Below are 14876 nucleotides of genomic sequence, written 5' to 3' on the forward strand. Positions count from 1 at the left end.
AGATATGGGGGACCTGTGGATGTTTTTCTTCTGCAACTCCCATAATCACTGACCATTGGCTATGCTGGCTGGGGCTGATGGGAGTTGTAGTCCAGTGTTGTCTAGAGGTCCAGATGTTCCCCATCTCTCTCTTGTCATAACAGCCAAACACACAGCTGCTGGGCTCAGAGGCAGGTGCCCTGGCTCCCGCCTAACACACACAGACAGAGGCTCTTACATGTAAGTAAAGGTACCCCTGACCGTTAGGTCCAGTCGCGGACGACTCTGGGGTTGCAAGCTCATCTTGCTCTATAGGCCGAGGGAGCCGGCGTTTGTCTGCAGACAGCTTCCAACTCATGTGGCCAGCATGACTAAGCCGCTTCTGGTGAACCAGAACAGCGCACAGAAACACCATTTACCTTCCCGCTGGAGCGGTACCTATTTATCTACTTGCACTTGACACACTTTCAAACTGCTAGGTGGGCAGGAGCTGGTACCGAACAACAGGAGCTCACCCCATCGCAAGGATTTGAACTGTTGACCTTCCAATCAGCAAGCCCTAGGCTCAGTGGTTTAGACCACAGCGCCCCCCGCGTCTAAGTAAGAGATCTTCATTCAGGAAAGTAACAGTACAAGCTCAGCAACAGATACAGGTCCCAGGAGTCACAATTCAGGATTTCAGGAGCAGGAAAAGGAGTTCCGAAATGGACAGGGGCAACACAGATATCCCAACAAGTTCCCCCATCCCTCCCACCAAGCTTTTAAAGATGAGGCATGGCATGCTCACTCGCGATACTCTCTTGCCTTGTGGGAATATGAGATTGCTCCATTGGGGCGGGTGGCTCTGCTCCCATCCACAAAGGCATTGCTAAATTCTAGGTGACAAGACTGCACCTGTCTGTTCAGTCGCTGCCAACTTCTGTTCAGACTCCCCCCACCTGGTTGATCAAATCCCGATATGCTGCTACTGTATACCAGGTACAAATGACAGGGCAGGGATACCACCCTGCAATGGCTGGCTTGGGAGCTTCCTGCAGGAATCTACCTGGCTGCTGTTGTGAAGGCAGAATGCTGAGATAGGTGGACCAAGGATCTGGTGCAACCTAGCAATTCTTTCACCACCCCTGCCCATTGAGTCTCTACTGACTCCTTGGCTAAGGCAAGAGGTTTTCAGCACAGAGGGGGAAGGAAAAACCTCCTTCTTCCAAAAGCGGCCTGAGCTCTTGCTGTTTGTGATACCCTCCAACTGTTTGTGTGCTCTGCATGATTCTGTTTTAATCACTTATTCATCTGCAGGCTCTGCTGTTCCCTGAGCATCCCAGGCTACAGCTTTTAAACCCTCGCTACGCTGCGGGCATGCTGAAAGGAGCAAACACTTTCCCCAGGACCCAGGAATCTAACAAAATATGACAGGCTCCAGTTTCCTTTCTTCTTCTTCTTCTCATCATCTCCCTCCCTCCTGCCTCTCCCTTCTCCCCCCTCACACTTCAAAAGGCATTACTCTGCAACAGATGCTGAGGACAAATGGCAGATCTGGCAAGAAGGAAAAAAAGATATAACTTTTTCTTTCACCCGTTCCCCAAGCTGAGGATTGTGAAAAAGGATCCAGTATAAAGTGTTCAATGGTGATGTGCCCCTTCTATGCTCTTGCCAGTGTCCTCTTTCAGATGGGGTAGGGGGGTGGAGGGTAGAGAATGAGATTTAAAGAAAGTGAAGGGATGAAACCACCAACAACTTTCTCCAGGAAATATAGGATTGGGAAACCCCCTCCTTAATAAAAGAGACCTGTTTCCTAGAGCCAGGGTTTTTGCCCCAGACATATGCCATGAAATATGCCCTGGAATTCCATTTACCCATTATCCAGTCCATACAGCTGGTGAATTCGAAACCCAAACTGGTCCTTCCTCAGCCATAGAGGACAGGCAGGAGCTAAGTAATTTGCACACCTGGTTCCCTGGAGTGACTGTAGGGCAGTCCCTGGGGGTGGGGAGAGCAAGTGAAGGATGGTAGGGATTGCTGCCTTTCCCACAGGCATATCCCACCATTGTACCAAGGTTCCTGCAAGGCCAGGAGGTGAGATTCAGGAACAGGAACTGAAGCACCCAAAGGAAGCTGTTAGAACAAGTGCAGAAAGGAAGAAGCAAGCCCCAACCAACCAGCCAGCAGTGTTCACACCCGGAGGGTCCAATCCCAGGAGGAGGACCCCTCCAGTCTGGTGTTTTACCACAGGTGTATTCTGCAACATATTATTGACACAATAATAATGCATTAGCACCAGATTTATTCTGTTAGAGGAAGTAAACCTCTGGATACCAGGTGCAGAGATCGCTGTTGTGCTCAGGTCCTGCTTGCTGGCTTCCCATAGGCATCTGGCTGGCCACTGCGAGAAGAGGATGCTGAATTTGAAAGCCTCCAGCAGCCTCTTCTTATGTTCCGATGTACTTCCTTGGAAGCTTTCAAGAGGAGCCTGAATGATCATATTGTGAAGGTTCCCCATATACAAGATATCCTGCTTTCCAGGGTCCCTTCTGGCCTTGCAGTTTGTCGCTGTTGCTGCTTCTATTTGACTTCAAATAAACTTTTGCTTAGAAGAGATGTGCAGCACCCCAGCCGGAGGAGATTTTGAGCATTTCTGATATTCTGCTCACAAGGGCATAGTTCCACTGGGATCCCACCAAACACTAATGCCAAATTCTCTGAAAGAAGAGGAGGAAAGCAGCCACTACAAGCGTCTCTTGGGGTGTTCTCGCTGTTTCCCTTGGATGCACAGACTGGCCACAGGGAAAGATGCTACAATGACTCGTGACCTAAGGGCACCACTGCGCTGACCCTGCGAGGAGCCTATTATCACAAAGACCAACCGAACCAGGCTGCCACATGTACGTGTAACTGTAAAGGCACGTCGTGAATTAAGTAATCTAATAAACACTGTAATAATAAAGTATTTATTGCGCATAATGAAGTGTTAGTGATTAGAAAGGTTGGGCACACTGCTGCGGTTTCTCCTGAACCCTTGCCAGTATTACTCAAAGCTGGTTCTGGAGGCAGCAGTAGCTTTGGAGGAAAGGTTCCCGGCTTTGTTTTGATCGGCGTGTCGAGTGTTTGAGCTGCCATTCGGGTTTCTTTATATCACCCTGTAATTGACTGCTCTCTCGAGGTGCAAAGAAACAGAAATACAAAAGGCGGAAGGAAAAGCTCAGGCTCCTTCTGCGAAATCCGCCGCTGAAACTGTGCTGCTTTCCCGAGAGCCGATTTCGGTAGCAAAAGGGCACTTTGTAAACAGCTGGTGAAAATAGACTGGAACTCAAAGTCGGCTTGTGTTAAACTCCACAAGAAAGCCCGATTTACCCTCCTGCACCTCCTTTGTCATGTCAATCAAACCACTTTCCTGCTCCCTCGGGAGGCGCTCACAAAAAGGATAGAGAAACAGGGGGGAAAGTAAACAAAAATAAAAAGGCACATAAAGTCCTCCCAAGGCCTTTACTGCACTAGAGAGCTTGTGGAAGAGAACAGGCCAGGCAGCTGGTCCCTGGCCAGCCATTCTTGGGCCAAGGCAGGGCAAGTGAGGGCATCCCTTAACCATCTCAAGTTGGTGCCCTCTCTTGCCCTTGCTTGTCAGACTCCACTGAGCTCTCCGGTCAGCACACATCAGTTTGGACTCCCTCTCCCCACCCACCAGAACACAGGCTGCAACATGCAGATGTTGGGAAGGAGATGCAGAAAAACTCAAGTGTGTAAGGGGCAAACAGTATCTTAGTAGCACAGGATTCACATACACACAAGGGGGATTACTTCAGAAACACTGGGTGGTACTCAACTACTTAGAGGAGACGCACTGAAATGAATGAACCTAAGTTAGTCATGTCCATTAACTTCAATGGGTCTATTCTGCCTAGGCCTATGGTTGAATGGCACCTGATGTTCTCCTTGGACCCCTGCCAACGCATACCTGTTCTAGAACAAGCGTCTGTGCAATACACTGCAGGCAGGCAGCATTTGCTGAAACTGTTTTGCATGTTAGAAGGAGGCAGATTACATTTCAGTGGGGCTCACCCAGAGGAGCTGATGCTCCTGTGATTAGAAGGGGGAACCCACAGCTCTGTACACAGCTACATCATGTGATGAACCACCAGGGCTATAGGCTAGAAATCTCGCTGGCTTGGCCCAGGGGGTGTGTGCCACCCAGGCTGGCCATTGGCTTTCCTCAACAGGAAGGGCTATAAAAGCTTCCAGTTCAGTGTAGGACTTTGCCTGGGCTAGGATAGTATTTCCTGGGTCTGGCTTGGCCTGGCTATTAGTTTGTTTCCTAGCCTGGTCGCCAGCTGAACCTCCCACAGATCCTGAGTCCTGACACTGGCAGATTGTACTTGCTGGTTATCAGCCTAATATTGCCAAGTTCTCCAATCAATCCTTAAAAACGATTTGGTCCCATACATTTTATCACCCTTGCAATTCTCCTTTGAAGCCTGTCAAATTTATCAACCTCCCAGTACTCAAAGCAGAACATTTAGAAGGCATCAGGTTGGGGAAGGCTGGCTAATAACTTTAAGAAGAGTGTTCATATGCCCCTCTTCCCAACAACAGTAGCTCTGGCTGGGAATTCAGATAGCAGGAATGAAATTTTCACTGTTCCTAGAAGCACCTGGATTCCTACCTGACAGACAGATCATTTTAAGAAAACAACCCCTTTCCCCTCCTAAATAATCCAAGCGGGTTTGGCTCCTTGGTGTAAATGCCATCGCCAAATGCTCAGGCCTCTTCATCTCCTTCAGTACCATCTCACATCACAAGCGCTGATGAAGGGGCTGCTGGCGTGCTTTTCATCTGCTCCACTGTGGCGCTGTCTCCAGGGATGGAGAGCGCGCATCAAAGCTGTCTCCTCTTGCAGAGCCATGATCTCAACATCTGGCACAGAGTTTCCATCATCACAGCAATGGGTGACAGAGGGACAACCGTCTCTGGGTGTGAGAGAGGCCAACCAGTACAGGGTGTCCTTCCTGTTAATCACCCCCCCCCATCACCACAAGGCACTGAACTGGCTAGAAAGAGCACATGGTGGGACTCACTTCTTCCCTGGAAAATTGTCAAAAGCATGGGGAAGGCCATGCCAGCAGAAGATCAGCCAGACTTGTTTGTCTCTCTCGCTGAGAAATATACATTTCTAGTGCATATTTCTTTCATAATGTTTATTAATGCTGTTCATAGCTTTGGGGAGCCTTTGGGCCCCAAAGCAGTAGATAAATAAACTATACCATACCATTAAAAGAACAACTACTCTTTGAGGAATTGCTGCAATATCTGCACTTCCAGCCAGAGGGAAGCAAAACACAGGCACAGAAGTCATGCTAGCTGAACTTCCTTGCTCCTGAGCTGGCAAGGGCAGTTTGACTTTGCAGCCCTTTATTCTTTTGAAATTCCAAAGGCGTCTCCATTTTGCTAAACCTCTCCCCTATTTGCTTATTTATTTATTGGCTTATATACCACACAGTGGAAAAAAGCATGTTGGCAGTGAATGTAACACATCCGTAAAGCAGCATTTTTTTTTTAAAAAAAAGCTTTATCAACATCTGGACAGTGATATACAATAACTGATGCCAGAGCTGCACATCAGAAAAGGGTTGTGTAAACAGAACGGTCTTGGGCGGGTGTTGAAAACTAAGCACTGCTGGTGCTTGCTTGATAGTAGCAGGCAAGAAGATTCACAACTGAGTCACAGATGCACTACATATCCTCTGTATCTTAAAGAAGCCAGACATATATCATGGGCCACCCTTAGCTGTGCCATTCCAGTCAAATGTAATAATTGGGCTGGTATATGTGAGGCAAGGCTAAGCTATTAGGAGCAAAGGAAAAGATCTACTGCTTAGTCTTAGCATGGATGAATGAATAAACATTTGCAGAACACCTCAGAGCCAGAAAGCACAAAGCACCAGAGACAACCAGCCAATCTTACCTAGGGCAGCAAGAACTCTGAAGCCTTTAGGACTCGCCACGTGACACATGGCCCAAGCCAATCAGAGCATGAAGTAACAACATCATTCTGAAGGAAAACCACAAAAACTACCAGAAAAGGAAAGATGGGAGGGCAGCAAATGAAGGGATGCAGAAAGGAAACCTCAAAAGGTGCCCAGGTGATGGGTATGTGATGGGAAGATGTTTTTGGTCATTTGTTGGAAAAGTCAAATTACTGTAGTTACTCCAATGAAGAGAGACAATGGACTCAAAACACATTTGGGCCAATGAACCACAATCTGTGCACCTTTGAGGTCATGACACAAAAGATACTGGACCACTAAGACTTTCTTTAGCCTCCCACAAAATTCTTATATTTATCATTCATTGCACACTTCCAGTCTAAAAGAAAAGATCCCATTCTTGTTTATTTTAATTTACAAAGGCTTCCCGTTTTGCTCATCTGGAAGAGGTTGTTACCTGCTGTGAGAGCCTATTTACAGCGAGCCTCCCCCCACCCACCCCAACCTCACTCTAATATGCAGTCTCCTGCCGCACTTCATCTGAAAGGTTAGCAGACAAGTGGCAGCCCCCCGCCCAGCAACCCTGGCAAACTTACCGCCTTTGCGCTGAACTCAGGAAGCATGATGCATGTTGCGCCAACCCAGAGGGGACATAGCAGCTTGTTGACCACCCCGTGGACATGATGCAAAGGCAGAACATGGAGAATAATGTCATCCTTTGTCCACTCCCATTTGTTAACCAGCCCAGTTATCTGCAAGGATATTTAAACAAACAAACAAGCAGCATTAGGAGTAGAGGCTACAAACAAGCATGCACACCATTTGTTTCAAAAGTGAGGGCCCCAGAGCTTAAACTACTGTCAGTGGGAGACATAAAAAGAACAGAAGAGGAAACCTTTAAGGTGTGTTAGAAATACAGTTTATCCAGCCCGACACGTTTAGAGGGCATCTACAGCATCTCCTTCTGCATCAACCTGCTACCTCTTTGCCATCCCCTCTGAACAGAGCTTTAGACTAAAAATTGGCAGGATTTAAACTGCAGCCGGTGTGTCTGCTTTGAGCCCTGTTCTACAGCAGGTCTTTGTTCAGGTCCTTGTCAGGAGGGCCAACAGCCCATTTTACCACGAGCCACAGAAAAAGCAGGCATGTGATTGGTGCTTTTTTAAAAAAAACCTGTTAGAATTTAGTTGCTATTGTTTTTGTTATTATTATTACTGCAGAGAAAGAAAAGAAATGTGTTTCTTAACCATGATCTGTAAACAACAGAAACCCACAGACTGTGGAGCATGTATGAGCATGTATGGAGAAAAGAGCTCCAAGCTCTTTGATTTGCTCAAGCCACAAGGTCTGTGTGTTTCTCCCTCCCTAAAGGTACATTTTTATCCACTGCAGGCAGAGACCTTGTGCTGCCATGGCAGTCAGCAAGACTCCAAACTTCTAACTTTTTTTTTGCTCAGGGAGCTAATGGATTTTTTCTGCCTTGGGGATACACAGCTAAAGAGTAAACAGACTTTTCAAGATGCCTTTGTAGTCATCTTGTAGCAATGCAAATGGGTAAGAGAAGAAACTGCTCCAAGCTGGAACTGTCACCTCTGCTCTGCAGGGGAAGAAATACAGCAGAGTACTGGGAAGTGTCTTAAAAATTAGAGTGATGGTGTTTAAACCTGTCCTAGAGCTCTGCTCCTGATCCTAAATACAGGGATGATGGCTGTGATTAAAAGAGGTTTTTTTGTTTTTTTACAATCAAACAGTATATAAATTGTACGAAACAAATAAATAACCAAACAAACATCACCCCACACAGACTCAAAGGCACCCCTCTCTTTTCCTACTACTACTACTAATGTTTTCCTACTACTACTAAAGTTGAGCCCATCCACAACAAAACAGGTTCCTAAGTGAGCTGCTATTGAGTAGGTGAAGAATAAACTCACCACAGCTTGGACATTCTGGTGGGTGCTGAGGACACCTTTGGGTCTCCCAGTTGTGCCACTTGTGTAAATGATCATGGCACCCCTGCCCTTCCACTCTGAAATGGGGCAACTGGCTTCGAAAAGGGATGCATCCACTTTTGAACCACATCTCCCAGATTTGGGAAGCGAAAGCACAGGAACCCCAAGTTTCCCAGCACTAGGGGTGATCTTCTCCACATACTCTTCCTCTACAACAAGGAGAGCACTTTGAGAGTCCTTGATGAAATACTCCAATTCCGACACAGGGTGTTTTCTGTAAAGAGGAACAGCTGTGCCTCCACTCATCCATGAAGCCCACTGTGCAGTTACATAGGAAGCATCATTGGGGCACAAAAATGAAATCCGTTCACCCTTCAAGTCTCCGCCTGAGTTCCCGAGAGTCTTGCAGATCATCTGAGATAGATGGAGGCTTCGAGCGTACAGATCTTTGTAGGAGTGCTCTCCATATTGGTCAACAATGGCAATTTTATCTCCAAAGGCCAGTGCTCTGGTGAAGACAGGAGCAACCTGTCCATGACAAGGTGTCCTGCTAGTATGCAGGCCTTTAAAGATGCAGTGAGCAGCCCTTAGGCCAGAGGAGTCCCAGCCTTGAAGGCATAAGACACGAACTAGACATTTTGCCAGATAGCTCCTATTTGAAATTAACAAGGAGCCTAACATTTCTCTGGTGCCTCCTGGCTAGCTGTGGTGCTGGAGAAAGAAACAAAAAAACTCAGTCAATATGCAGAGCGTGACCAAAAGATCAGCTCAAAGACCATAGGAAGGGAGAAAGCTGCTGCGCTTCAGTCCTGCCTGTGGGCTTCCATTGGATATCCAGTTGGACACTGTGAAAGCAGGGTGCTGGAATAGATGGGCCACTGGCCTGAGCCAGCAGGCTCTTCTTAATTTTTTAAGACACACAAGAAGGGCAATGGTATCACCCTGCAAGACATGTTTCCTTTTAGATCAAAGACTGCCAATGGCAACTTTATTGTAAAGAAAAAACATGCAGCATTCTGCAGGACTGAATAATAATTTCTCATCACAGAAGTGCTGCCAGGAAAATATCATGCACCCCAGTGCTCTGGTCTCAAAGCTGACTTGGCCCTTCAGGATACAAGATGGGCCATGAAGTATACTGTGTTCTCAGTTTAACAGACATCGGTCCAACAAGAGAAGTGACCTTGCCGGATCTAGAGATGTGTTTCATCTTGAACATTAAGAATGGGAAACCCTGGGGTAGGAGGTAATTAGGGCTCAGCAGTACTGTTGTAGTGATGTAACCCAGCGGAAAATGTTGGCACAAAACGGCAAAAATGTGAGGTGTTTTCATGCATCCAGGCGATTCACTTAAGGAACACTAAGCCAGAGGATGTAATAAAGCTGAAAGTTTAAGCAGGAACCAAGTGGAAGGGAAGAGTGTAAGATGGCATGTTGGGGGGCTGCTCACAGGAACTGAAGCAATTTATAGGACTGTTTATAGCCACCTCACAATTAAATTTAAAAGCTCAAAGGGAAAAACTTTCCAAGATTCAATGCATTAATGAACAAGGTGTGGTTTTAATATGAAGCCCAGCTTGGCCAAGTTGTACGCACTGATGTGCACAACCGCTGACAACAAGCTTAATTCTCTCCACCCGCCTTAATTTCCTCTAAGCTAAAAGCCATAAACTTTTTGGCTTCAACATTCTCCACTTTTTAAACCACTCTGAAAGAAGCTGCTGATTTTGCGTGGGAAGGGCTTTTAACCAAATGTGTCACGCACCAGTGGAAAAGGAAAAACACATCCGATGACAGCAGCTTACCCTCTTTCCATTTCACACATTCCTTCCTAGCCTAGCAGAACAACTTAAAAAAGGTGTGTGTGTGTGTGTGTGTGTGTGTGTGTACCTAACAATGAGGTTCGTTAGCAAAAACCAAATCACCTTCTTTATAACTTTAAAGCCCCCTCCCCAAGACAAATTCTTGCTGCTGAAGGTGTGTGAGAGAGCTGTTAACAAGGGTGCTAATTGGGAATGTGTATATCTTATATATCTTCCACATGCATGGAAGCAATCCATAATAGGACACATATTCTCAGCAGAAAATACTGTGGCGTGAGTTGCTACACTGGAATGGAATTATCAAAGGATTTTCTGTGTATATACACAAACAGCACAAATTCAGGAAATCTGGCATATATTAGATACCCTTTTATACATATTAACCTTCTGTTCTCACAACCAGAGTTGTGAAATGATGCTAATTTCCCACCCTTTTCATAAGAATAGAACAGCCCTACTAGATCAGATGTAGACCCATCTAGTTCTCACAGTGGTGAATAAAATGCCCTAATGGGAAGACCACAAGCAAAAAATGAGTACAGCTGCATTCTCCCATCATATTCCTGAGCAACTGGTACTCAGAGGCACACCGCCTCTCATACTGGACAATACATAGTCATCATAGTTAGTAGCCATTTACAGCCTTATCTTTCATGAACGTGCAGCAAATTCCATAATTTGACTGTGCGACAAAATCTTTCTTTTTGTCTGTTCCGAACCTCCCAACATTCAGCTTCACTGGATGACCCCTTTGGGTTCTAGTAATATGAGAAGGGACATAGCCTTCTCTGTGTCCACTTCATGCATAATTGTACATACCTCTATCATGTGCCCCCATATTCACCTTCAGTCTAAACTATTTAAAAAAACCCAAATTTTGTAACCTTTTCTTAAACACAAGTTGTTCAAGCTATTGGTTGCCCCTTTCTGCATCTTTTCCAGCTCTATGATACTTCTTTTCAGACCAGAACTGCATTCCAAGTGTGGTCGCAACTTTATCTCTCCCAAAGGCTCATCTAGTTCAGCATCTTGCTCTCACGATGTCCAGTTGTTTCTGGGGGAAGCAGGACTTGAGGGAAATATGACCCTCTCAACTTGTGATTCCCAGCAACTGGTATTCTGAGGCATTACTGTTTTTGACACCGGAGATAGAACATAGCTATCATAGCTAGCAGTCATTGATAGCCCTATTCTCTATCAATTTCCCAAACTAATAACATCAGCACAATGCCTGTGACAATATTTGCCTTGCTTTTTTTAAAAGCCATTCATGTTAGTGGTTGTCACTACTTCTTGTGGGAGTTTGCCAACATTGCAGTCTCAAAAGCTTCAGGAGAAGGGAATTCAGTTTCCTCTTCCAGTTTACCCATGCTGTGCTTTAAATGTGCATCCTACTTTAAAAGCAACTAGCAAGACCTGCATTGTAAACAGTGATCATGATGCTGTAAAAAACTAATGTGACCCCCAAGGAGGGTCAACAGGCAAGAAAGTGGGGGTACCCCTACTGTTGGTCTACCATTTTCATAGAAACAAAAGCACAGCACAAAATATAGCACTGCCATCAGAATAGATACCCCCCATAGAGACAAATAAATAGTTCCTACACAGAGGGATAGGCTGTGGGTTGCCACTTTCCTCTACCACAACCAAGTGCGGTGTAGCACTTAAGATGGTTGGAAAAGGACCTGGGAGAACAGGGTCCAAATCCCAGCTCGGCCATGAAGCTCATTTTGAGTGACCTCAAGCCAGTCACTGTCTCTAAACCTAGCCTGCTTCATAGGGTTGTTGTGAGGATTATTTGTTTGGGGAGGGCATGCATGCCATCTTGAGCTCCTTGGAGGAAAATGTGGTTTAGAAAATAAATAAGCCCTGTTCCTGCGCAATTTAACTGCAAGGGTTTAGCAAATGAAGCCTTTCCTGGAATGGAGAGAGAAATGGTGGAGGGAGGGGGACTTTAGCTGCAAAATGTGGTCAGGCAAGAGCAGTGAGGGTGCTGGAAGATGGAGGGTGTGGGAAAGGAAAACCCTACTAGCTCCCCGCCCCCACGCCCTATGTGTAGAGGGGGCAATATTTATTTATTCCATTTATATTTGCGAAGGAGCCCAGGACGTCAACTAACTAATGCACCTGAAGAGACAGGAGGTGCATCGCCTGGGCTGGGGAGGGGGTGGGTGAAGGTGGAGATGAAAGGTCCCCGCTTCACTTTCAGGGACCAGAGAGGGGAAGGAAAGAGCAGTGACACCTTCCTCTCACCCCGCCGCCGGTCATTATTTCCACTCCCCAGCAGAGAAGAAGACGGAAGCCCCTTCCCTTCTCCGGGTCAGCCTCCGCTTCCACCCCCGCTTTTGTTCTCACCCGCAAATCAAGACGGACGGACGGCGTTCGTGCTTCGGCCTGCCGGTCCGTCCGCCAACGACGTCCCCCGTGCAAATGAGGAGCGGCCACGCGAGTTCCGGGGCATGCGTGGGACGGCGAAGGTGTCGGGGAAGGAGGGCAGCTCCCGCGCGCCTGACGTCGTTGCAGAGCCCTGACGTCGTCACTGGATGTTAGGGTAGAGGAGTCCGATCTGATGTCATTGGCGTCCTGTGATGACGTTTTTTGGCAACATTGCCTATGACGTCTTCATGTGTTGAGCCAAGAGGATCAGGGTCACAATTCGGGGGTTCTCAACATGCAGAATTTGGTTTGCAGCGAAAACAAACGCACCATAATAAGCATAATAATCACTCAGACCCTCATCGTTGTCTCATCATATATAGTTTTGCTGCCCCCCCTCCCCACGTCATCGGACCTGTGCCTAATATTAGAATTTACTTGCCATCTTTTACAGTTTGGTTGGCACAGCTATACTATAGACTCGTAAGTGTTGACCATGTGATCTGTGCACAGTCATCTATTTGAAGGGCAGCTGGGTTTGAAGGACTTTCTGGTCCAAGTCTCATTTAAATATAAATATGTGGCCAGGCACCTTGAAGCTGTCCATCCACAGTTAGCACCTGGCAGGGGAATGAGCAGGCACACAGATCACCTGGTTGTAGTTGTGCCCATTGGAGTGATATATGTTATGTTTCTATTTAAATTATAGCAATTATTACTAAATTTGCATATATGCAAAGTTTATGCATCTTCGTACACTATTTTTAAGTGACGTTTCTTTGTTCCAAGGATACATAAGAGATCAGCCCCATTGCCTCTCTGACATGACACTTGAAACACAGAATTTGCTTATGTTCATTAAAATCTGAATTTTATGTAAACTCTGGATTGTGGTCCTGTTTATGTTTCTGGAGTGAAATGATAATAGCGGGATAATAAAAAATCTATGAATTAATGATGTCTAAATATTAAGGGAATCTTTCAGAGTTGTGGAACTATTTGTATTCTGAACTTTTTATTTTAAAAATACATTCAAGCTGAATGAAGATTTTCACTTTTGTGCTTTGTTATACGCAGTTTACTCTTTCAAATATTGATAGGTACAAAATTTTAATGCGTCAGCAATGCGTGAGCTGCCACAGCAATATATATTTTTAGCCTTGCTCCTAGGTCTTCACAAATTTAGAGGTAGGTGTGTTTTATTCATTTATTTAAATATTACTATTTTAGTAACCCACCGCTCAATGGTTTAAGAGTACTTGTCAAAAAGAGAGGACAGAAAAGGGTTTCATCCAGAGGCTTCCCTGAATTATGTCCTACAGAAGTCTTCCAGAGCACAGTTTCATCTTAAATCTCCCTGTTTTTTGTATCTCAGCTTTCATTTAAACAAGGTCTATGTCAAGCCCATCACAAATGCACAGAGCAGCTTGCAAACCTGACTGGAACAGAGACCCTAAAGGCTCAGAAACGAAAACGCCAATTAAGCAGGCCCCTAGAGTATTCTGGTATAAAGGCCTTGTGATCTTTAAGTCAATGTCATGATTTTTTTCTTCTTCCTGGAGGTGTGATGTATAATTGATCAGCCTTTGGGACTGCCAAACCCTTGTTGCCCCTTCACACATCTGTGAAACACTGTACACTTGTTAGGGCCCTTTACGTCAAGCTTAGTCTACGCACACTTCAAGTACGAGGTGTTAGAATCCTGAGGTGGGAAAATGGACTGTGTCACCAGACTAAAGATGGGAGGTCTCATATTTAAATGCTCCCTTATATTTAAAAACTCGCTGTGAATTCATAAAAATTACACATACAAAAAAAAAGCAGAGACATCACCTTGCCAACAAAGGTCCGTATAGTTAAAGCCATGGTTTTCCCAGTAGTGATGTATGGAAGTGAGAGCTGGACCATAAAGAAGGCTGATCGCCGAAGAATTGATGCTTTTGAATTATAGTGCTGGAGGAGACTCTTGAGAGTCCCATGGACTGCAAGAAGATCAAACGTATCCATTCTTAAGGAAATCAGCCCTGAGTGCTCACTGGAAGGACAGATCGTGAAGCTGAGGCTCCAGTACTTTGGCTACCTCATGAGAAGAGAAAACTCCCTGGAAAAGACCCTGATGTTGGGAAAGATGGAGGGCGCAAGAAGAAGGATGGATGACAGAGGATGACAGAGGATGAGATGGTTGGACAGTGTTCTGGAAGCTACAAACATGAGTCTGACCAAACTGCGGGAGGCAGTGGAAGACAGGAGTGCCTGGCGTGCTCTGGTCCATGGGGTCACGAAGAGTCGGACACGACTAAGCGACTAAACAACAACAACACACATACAACAGCACAGCCACCAAAGGGCCTTCCTAGAACCTTTCTCCCTGATGTGCTAGCTCTCTATTTGCAGGGAGGTTATTTGTTTTTTTAAAAAAACAGACATGAGAGAGCAATTCACCTGCATCCTTAAGCAATACAGTCCTTTTTTCCACTGGGGCTTTCTACCTTTTAAACATTATTTATAGAGCATCTTCAACCCTTGCCACTTGAGATGAGGTGGGTGGTGAATGGGGATGAGGGCTTTTTCAGTGGTGACACCCAGCCTATGGTTTCTCTTCCTTGAGAGGCATGTCAGGCACCAAGCCTACTGCCTTTTCAGTACCAAATAAAGACCTTTTTATCTACCCTGGTCTTTTTAATCCTCTATTTTTTCTGCTTTCATTTTTTTAAAAAAAATCTTACATTCGTATCCTACATTTCTGGGATGCAAGATGGTATATAAATGGT

General features: G+C 45.7%; 1 protein-coding gene across 6 annotated transcripts in view; it reads right to left on the reverse strand.

Moving 5' to 3' along the window:
• ACSF3 (acyl-CoA synthetase family member 3) overlaps nucleotides 1–12344 on the reverse strand; it is a 69565-nt gene extending 57221 nt beyond the window's left edge. The window contains exons 1-3 of one of the 6 annotated variants that reach the window (XR_014551283.1): nucleotides 12085–12330; nucleotides 7889–8617; nucleotides 6551–6706 (exon numbers count right to left, since the gene is read on the reverse strand). Coding sequence is in view for 5 of the 6 variants with exons in the window: in XM_083626290.1 (XP_083482416.1) it covers nucleotides 6551–6706; nucleotides 7889–8587 (855 nt within the window). In the remaining variant the exon portion in view is untranslated. Of the gene's footprint in view, nucleotides 1–6550; nucleotides 6707–7888; nucleotides 8618–11856 lie in introns of all 6 variants that reach the window. The other 5 variants (XM_083626290.1, XM_083626291.1, XM_083626292.1 and 2 more) reach the window with 5 other exon arrangements.
• Between the last annotated feature and the right edge of the window lie 2532 nt (nucleotides 12345–14876).

The sequence above is a fragment of the Podarcis filfolensis genome (genome assembly GCF_964270895.1).
Source record: "Podarcis filfolensis genome assembly, chromosome: 8".
NCBI lineage: Eukaryota > Metazoa > Chordata > Lepidosauria > Squamata > Lacertidae > Podarcis > Podarcis filfolensis.